General features: G+C 39.5%; 1 protein-coding gene across 13 annotated transcripts in view; it reads right to left on the reverse strand.

Moving 5' to 3' along the window:
* Positions 1–8,539, reverse strand: part of KALRN (kalirin, RhoGEF kinase) — a 330,226-nt gene that overhangs the window by 265,157 nt on the left and 56,530 nt on the right. For all 13 annotated transcript variants that reach the window (XM_017740170.1, XM_017740164.1, XM_017740169.1 and 10 more), the window contains exon 5: positions 2,767–2,889. In XM_017740170.1, the coding sequence (XP_017595659.1) occupies positions 2,767–2,889 (123 nt within the window). The remainder of the gene's footprint in view (positions 1–2,766; positions 2,890–8,539) is intronic.

Raw genomic sequence — 8,539 nt, forward strand, 5'->3', positions numbered from 1 at the left:
AAAAAAAAATTTATGTATATTAATATTGTAGGAGCAGAGACTTTGTCAACAGACAGCAAGGCAAAACCCATTTCTTCCTTTGAAAGTGCTCAGGAGCTGTAACAGTGCCTTAAATCTCCTGCTCTTACTGCAATATAAACATTATCAAGTAATATGTAGCAGTCATTTTCCAACAGTCTCCAACAGAAATCAAATGGCAGCATGAACAACAGAAACAAGATATTGCCATAAAAATAAGAGAGGAAAAGGTCACTTTAGTTTCAGTCTCCTCTGGCTCTTCCTGCATGCTTTACTACCTATGGAGTGACTTGTATGCAGCCCAACACTCTAATGCAGCAAGCTGATGTCTCCTGCATGCCAACACCCTCATGTTCACAACACTGACTTCTGGGGAAACCAGGACTCACTCCAGATTTTTCTGGCAAAGACTTTGCTCCATCTAAAAAACTGGTACATCACTGCTGAGGGTAGCACTATGCTCACGTAGAACAGCAGCTCCAGGTTAGTTCAAGTAGCCATATCTTAATGGTATTACCCTTTCCCCACTATTTTCCAAATGTCCTTTCAGCCTGATACACCCCCATGTCTGCTGTTTCAAAAATGGGATGCCCAGCCTTCTGCAGGACAGTAGCCCTGTCTAATTCCACAAGCCAATCTCTTCAGGCTGGAAAACTCACCTCATTTCCCAACCTGTGCAATCCTGGCATTGAAATACCCTCTAAAAAGGCCACTGTGCAGATGCATAATCCAAATAGAAGCCTTTCAGCCACAGGGAGAGTCTAGAAAAACCTTTTTGATTGTGAGGAATTCTAGAGTCTTTTTTAACCCAAGTTTGCCATACTGCCAATAACAATACCACAACTCATTGTCCTATCTCTGACAACTGAAATCTGCTGAAGAATTTTTCTAAGTCCCTACTAAAAGAGCACAGCACAAGAATTATTTCAAATGAAAAATTTAAGTTGAATAAACTGTTCCTGTTTTCTATATGAATTGATGTTGATCCAAAACCAAAGAGAAGACATCACCCCATCATCAGAGGGGATTCTGGTTCTAAAATTCAACTACAGCTAAAGGAAAAGTAGCATATGAAGAATGATGTACAGCTGTATCTGTTATATTCCTATAGGGAGTGTTTGGGATATTTGTTACATTTTGGGGCTCCTCCCCTCAAAAACTTTGCTAATCTCTCACTTCCTCACATTCCTCATTCTTAAAGGTTCACTTGGGGACAGATGGAAGAAAAATTGAGGAAAATAACTTTTCTTCCATTAGGTGGCCTATCCCTGTCACTTGTTAATTTTCTATTAACAGCAATGATCTCTTTCCAAGCCTAACTGCCTGTTATTTTAAGAAAAATACCACACAACATTATTTTACATTACCATATTTTGTGGTATTATTACCATAAAAAAGGATAAAGGGAGATCCTTCAGCATGACTCTTCTAATGGTATTTTCTGAAGAATTATGGCCAAATTTGTATCTTTAATAAGTCAAATGAATTTTAATGCACTAACCTCCAGGATACATTTACTTGTTGGGACTCTGAGAGCAGCAGTGTTATATGGAGGCAGTGTTATCCTGGATTTTGCTAGATGGCACTGTGATGGCAAGTTTAACAATGAGGTGCCTAGAGCCTGGTTTTCACTGCTCTGTTCAGATATAATCCCAATAAACACATTAATATGCATTATAAACATTTGTCATCTCCCACTGTTATGCAATGCCCTAGTGAGGCACAGTGATTTAAGTGGGGAATAGCTAGGTAGGTGGAAACGGCCTGTGGAATTCAGGTCAGAAAAGTTAATTACCTGACCTGGAATTTCACCAGAATCCCAGGGTTAATGCCTGTAACCTTATGAAAGCAGTGTGAGGTCTGTAGCTTCCTCGGGTAGGTGGGATCTCTTTTTCCCATTTCAGACAGCTGCTCTCCAGTACCAGAGCAGGTGTGGCTCTCCAGTGACTTACACCATCAACTTCAACCACCTCCGAGGTGTCAGCCCCTGTGCAGCTGTAGCCTGACCCTGCACAGCAGGAGGAGGTTCACCTGCAGGAGTGGTTTACTCAGGGCAAGCTTTGCTGTAGTTGGCAGAGAGTGTTCAGAGAGGGCTCATCTATGCACTGTGCAGTTGCAGCAGGGGGTATCCATGCATTTTTCTATCCCACTGCAATAATCAAAACATCAATACATCCTGTCCTCATTTCTGTGCTGAAAGCAGGGCAGTTTCCAGAACAAATACCTTGTGTCTGGAAAGAATAAGAAAATGAGCAAAGCACTTACAAAGGTATGATGATTTTTCTTTTTAAAAAAAGAAAGGTATTTTGATTTGCATTCAAAAGTTCTGACCGATTAACAACTGAAAGAGGCAAAATCCCACTGTGGCCACAACTGACAGCTTGATTAGTGTCTCCTTTTCAAGGTTTTGAAAAGTACCTTAGCAGGGTGTGGAGGGAGAAGCATAATTTATTAAGGTGCCACCTACAGCTTGCATTAATTCCCTGTCAAAGAAATGTCAAAAACTTAAAAAATACTGTATTGGCTCTTCAAAATGTAGACAAACTCCGCAGGACTGTGCTGCTCTTAAGTCAAGGAAGTAACCATAGATCAGTGTCTGGGTAGAGAGCAACACTGCTGCTGTCACAGCCAGCCTGACCTTCCTTACATCACCTCTCACAGGTCCATAGAGCCCTGTGCACTGGAGGTGGCCTCCTGTGCTGGCCCTCTCCTCCCTCCTGTGCTGGTCACAGTGTGCCCTCAACTCACCATGGAATTCATGGCAAAGTGGTTGTGCTGTGTCTGCAGGTCCAGGGCGTGTTGGTAGCTCACACCGATCTCCGTGTGACTCTGTAGGAACAACTCTTTATTGTGGCTGATCCAGTCGAACATCTAGAAGGGTTTGCAAAAGAGAGAGGGAAAAAAAATAGAGTTAGACAAGGAGGGAAACAGTAAGAGAGTGCAAAATATAAAAGTCCTCTTCTGAGATAAATGTATGCAACACAGAGAAAATCACCTGACCTATGGTGCCCTTTAAAATAAACTGCTGTTGAGCAATGGAAGCATTGAAGTTATTGCCAAATTTCACTATTAGCAGAATGATAGGTCAGGAAAAATAATTCATAAAACATGTTCCTCAGTAAGCTTGATCCCATAGTCTTTTCCTATAAGTAATGGGAATTTCATATAAAGAAAGATAGCAGCAGAGGGAACTGTAATCAGGGATTGCTTCATTGACCAAAGATCTAGCAGTCTGTAAAGTACTTTTAATCCATAAATGGACCAAAAATTCTGTAAGTATTATGATGTGATTTTCTCAAACCCCTTTCTTTTTTATCTATATATAAAGTTTCCAAATATTACATTCAAATAGCCAGTTGACTTTCTACACTTTTATTTCATAGATCTTTCCAATTTCAAAGCCAGAATCCAGCCTTTCACTTACTATTTTTGGGAATGAGGAGGAAAAAAGAAAAAAAGTACTTTATTAATATCTATAGAGAGCACACATTTCAACTTCTTCCACTTCCAAATAAATTCCCAAGCAAAATGGATTGTTCAATACTTCAGACAGAGATAGAAATATATTGAATAAAGCTGATGAAACTCATTCCTTATTCAGAAGCACGTCAGTGTGACATTTCAATCTGCAGAACGTTCATTCATTATGAGCTGTCACAAGTCAGCTAAGAGATAGTGCATTCATGTTTTAGCTTGTTCTGTGTTGTATTAGAGACTAAATGCATTCAAAGTGAGAACCTTTCATTCTTTACCCCTGACTACAGCTCTGCAGGAAATTGCAATCTCAGATCTCTTCTTTCCTGCAAACATTTTTTTTTGCAGGATCCCTTTAAAATCATGTTCCCTTATCTCCATCCCAGTAAGCTAGGGAACTATCCATTAATAAGAACTCTTTCATAACAACAACAACAACAACAACAACAACAATAATAATAATAACAATATAAAAAAAGAGGAACTAATTATAGAGGCAGCAAAGGTCAGGTCAGTTCAGTCCCTGGTGTTAGAGAAAGTGTTTTAAGGCAAAAAGGCAGTGATGCACCTTCTAAGTAACCACCTTAGGGTCAGAAGATCAGTCCAGATGTTTGTTACAACATTTACATGTCCTCCAGTAAAAAGCTGGTTTGTTCTTCAGCACTGCATAACAATTTTTGACCTGTGACACCTGAAGAACACTCAGAGCCCGCTGCTGAGGCACTGTATGTTGCTGTAGTTGCTCAGGGTCAGTTCCCCATTCCCTGTGGAGATGGTGCTCCTGAGAGGAGAGAAAAGGCCCTGCATGGGTCACCTAAGATTCCCTCAGGAAAAACAGCATTTCATGCTGAGCACTCAATCCAGCATGGGAGTGCTCTGCTGTATGGAGGGGATTTGCAAAAATAACGTTGAATATCCCTTTCAACAAAAGGCAAATAAACATTCCAAGTGTCAGCAGACACACTACACTGACCTGGTCCCAAAAATCTGTCACATATGCCTGACTTCTTAATCTTTTATTTATGAAAATACACTTGCAACTATAGACTCTACACCAGCCTTGTATTTTGTGTTGATAAATGCTCCTAAAAGCCAAATTTGGTTCAAATTACAAAGATGCAAGTACAGAGTAATATCAGTGACACAGTTACTTTGTCATTTCTACCAATGGAGCGGACCAGGCCTATCACCATTTTTCAGGAAACAATTAACAAAATTTTTGCAAGGATGAGGTCAGAGTTTTCAAACATTACTGCCAATTAAACAGAATGAAACAACCTACTACACCTGAAGAGACATCTAAAGCTTTCTCCTTGGATTCCATTTTCTCAATTTATGAAGATTTAATAAGCAACATTAGCACAACATAATTTGCCATACTCTTGGGCTTAAAGAAAAAAAAAAAAAAAAGAGAACAGGAAAACCACAAAGGTAATAAAGAAAGGAAAATTCCATAACAGCAAAGTTCATGTCCCAACAACAAAATTTTATGTCTCTGTGGAAAGACCAACAGAGATTTCTTGTAAGTAGATATATGTTTGATGAGAACATTTTTTTTTAATGTTTTAAACAATCTGAAGACAGTCAGGGAGAAGAAAATTGGCAGCAATCCACTAAAAATAAACAGTAATTTAATATTTTATGCTCAGCAAAGCCGAATCGGGATCTTTTTAAGACAAGTAATTTAAACAAGTAATCTACTGTTCTGTGGATAGGGAGCATTTCCTTCATCTAATCTACACACATATTGCTGGATGAGAATCTAGCTTAAGTTAAGTCATGCTTCTCCTTTTTAACATAAAATAATAAACTATCAAGAAAAAGAAAAGCAGTTTAAGAGATGATTAGCCTTTTTTTTGTCTTGTTAAATCAACTGAAATACACAACAACAGTTTAAAGGATGTCCTTCAAGAATTTTGAGCAACACTGAGCGATAGACCTCAATAATGAGATATGTACCACCTTCCAAACCAGTTCTATCCGTAGATAACAGCACATTTTTGAAAGAGACTCACTTTCAGTTTAGACTTTGAATCTTTCTATGATACTGCTGTGGTTTCAGCAGACCAGTTTTCCAGTAGGAAATTATCCCCTATCAGTACAATCTAGAATCTCATCCTGACTCTCTCACATCCCACACAAAAGCCCAGAGAATGAAGAGTTTTGAGTTTCATATGGTTTGGAGTCAGGAGAAAATCAAGCAAGATGCACAGGGACCAGTAGAGAGTAAAAAATGGTGCAGATTCACTATGGGCTAAAGTAGGGTTAATGATGCTTTTGCTTTTTGTAAAAACATTTGTTCCTCTCAAGTCTTCATGACTAATAAGCAGTATTTACATTCACTCTTGCTTTAGCCAGCAGCCAGGGCTTTGCAAACTGCAGACATGCCGACCTTAAGCAATGATTGGTGTGTCTGAGGTACCCAAACAAGTTCCAGATGAACTGGTGCCTCTGCATAGTACAGTCCTGTGCAGGGCAGAAACACCAACCTGCCCCTCCAAACAGCACAGCCTGGCACAGGACTGCTTGGATTTGTCCACACTGATTTTGACACCAGGGCTGGTTCCTTCAGTGACTTCTCCAGGATTTCTGCTTAATGCTTACTTAACTGCAGGCATTTTCCCAAGTACCCAGAAGAGAGTACTGGAATTTCTTGATTGCACAGGTCTGGCATCATGGAATACTTTTTATTTTCATCCTCCTGATCAAGGATGCATGGAAATCATAAGTATTACACACTACCACAAGTCACAAGATTTACTTAACAATGATGGAATTTAAATAAAGAAATACCTAAAAACGGGGCCTTATTTCCTTTTGAGATATAACGGATTGTGTTTTCTTTGACCAAAAAAATCTAAAATGGTCTTAAACAATTTTCTCATAACAATATGACTCCAAGTTGAGGCTCTGAAAATACCAGATGACAGGTGAGTTGTGATGGTGCTGTGAGAGTTTGCAATGGGTGGCCAGGAAGTTCCGATATGAAGGTCTGTCAACATTGTCTAACCTGGCCCATATTACCAGCAATATGTCCTGAAAGCTTTCAAGTGAAACTTGTTTTCCACTTGAGGAACTCTGATGCTTCCTGTGTTCCTGAAGCAAGTGTGCTGCCTCGTTTGTTTAATTAAAATGCACCATTACGGATGTGAACATGGCAATGACCCAACAACTGCAATTTCTCTCAACCCTGCAAGGACTGCCCCAGTTTGAAGGGGCTAACATGGGCTCCTGGAAAAAAGTTCAAGATCCTTTGACAAGTCAGTTTCCCTGTCAAAGGAATGAGTTTTTAATACAATAAATATCAAAATGTGGAGAATGTGCCCCATGAGATCAGTTTAAGCCAGACACAGTGTCTCAGCAAACAGATTTTCTGTGTCACTCTAACGTTGCTATACAGCAATGTATCAACTGATCTCATCCCATCCATGAAAAAGACTGTCTTAACACCTAGTCTAGTGATTACCATAAAATTAATTGATCTTTAATTATTCCTGTGACTTGCTTCTTAGTTGGAGTCATGCTGACTGCCAGTGAAATAATTCTGCTCTCAAGCCTTCTAATCATTCCTGCGGTCATGAATTCACACTAAACAGCAGTGCAGAATAACTAAGATTGGACATTACATCACTAAAAACACATGAACCAACTGTCCTCAATGTCTCCCAGACTGGCGCTTCTCCACATTGCTGTAGATAATCTGGAGACCAGTTAAGTAGTCAGTCAGGAGTTTTCCAGTGACTGAGAAGCAGGCGAGGGGTTAAGAACACACAAAAAAGAAGATAAACTTTCAATGAGATTATCTCTTGTAGTCCTGTTTCTAACAATACATAAAGGAAATTGAATGCATATGCTGAAGAATGTTAAATGCTACATTTTATTAAGGAAATTAGTCTTTTATAAGAGAGTCAGAAGAACTAAGAATGATCCAAAGGGTCTCTTCCCCATGCATTGTAAAGCATCTAGCCTCACTGTCACTAGTGATCATATATGCACCAGTAATTATTATAGATGTGGTCTTGAGGCAACTTCACTTGAGATTAGGGTATCAGATCACATCTCCAGCATCAGTCCTGCTGGCAACAATGAGTCCTTAACTTCATGTTTTGTCATCATAGTTGATGAGTTACTAGAAAATCCAGGTTAAGTGTTAGACCAAACAGCAGGTCTCAAGCTGGTCATAAGTCCTACAGAGAAAGAACGTGACTCCATATTTTCCCTGGATTTGTAACATCTGGCAGGCCAGTGAGTACAGGGTGAGAACAGCTGTTTGAGAACAGACGAGAAACACACGGATATGGAAGAGCATGTATGTAGGCTGTGCACAGTCCAGCTCTACATCAGCTAAAATGAGATTTGTAACATCATTTCAGATAAAAACCTCTGCTCTCTGGCTTTTGTCAGTGCTTGCTGAGGAGCTTTAGCACTGGATTCTGAACACAGCAGTGCAGAGCACCACAGGATAATGTGCCCAGCACATGGCTGGCAGCACACCCTATGCCAAGTGGTATTAATGAGAGGATTACAGCCCTCATGTCCTTGGCAGCCAGTGAACTGAATATATTTATTAATGAAATTGTTTAAACATGCTGGAAATAATAAATCTCAAATCTATCGAATGCTATATGATGGCTGGAATTAATTATGAACAGGCTTGTAGCAAATCATCTTTTCTCTAGGTTCTGAGCCATAAATATCAAACTCATATGGTTTATAATCTTTATTATATATTATATATATTATTATTATATAATTAAAGGCTGAATGATAACCATTATAGCCACACCATCCTGAGGAACAATATAGGACACATACAAAGAAAACGGTTCCAAAGGGACATTCAGGTCAAGTCCAATCACTGCTTTGGCAGCTAACCACAGGATAAAATTTCCTTTCGTAAAGAGATGAAGCTCCACCTGAAAACTAGTGAAGTGCTACAGCTTGGCTCCTCCTATGAGAAGCAGCTCCAAAAACTTTCTGCTCCTGTTACTGAGCTCTTCGTATACACTCTGATCTACACAAGGTTCACATCCAGTTTATACACATT

The sequence above is a fragment of the Corvus brachyrhynchos genome, unplaced genomic scaffold (genome assembly GCF_000691975.1).
Source record: "Corvus brachyrhynchos isolate BGI_N302 unplaced genomic scaffold, ASM69197v1 scaffold126, whole genome shotgun sequence".
NCBI classification, from domain to species: domain Eukaryota; kingdom Metazoa; phylum Chordata; class Aves; order Passeriformes; family Corvidae; genus Corvus; species Corvus brachyrhynchos.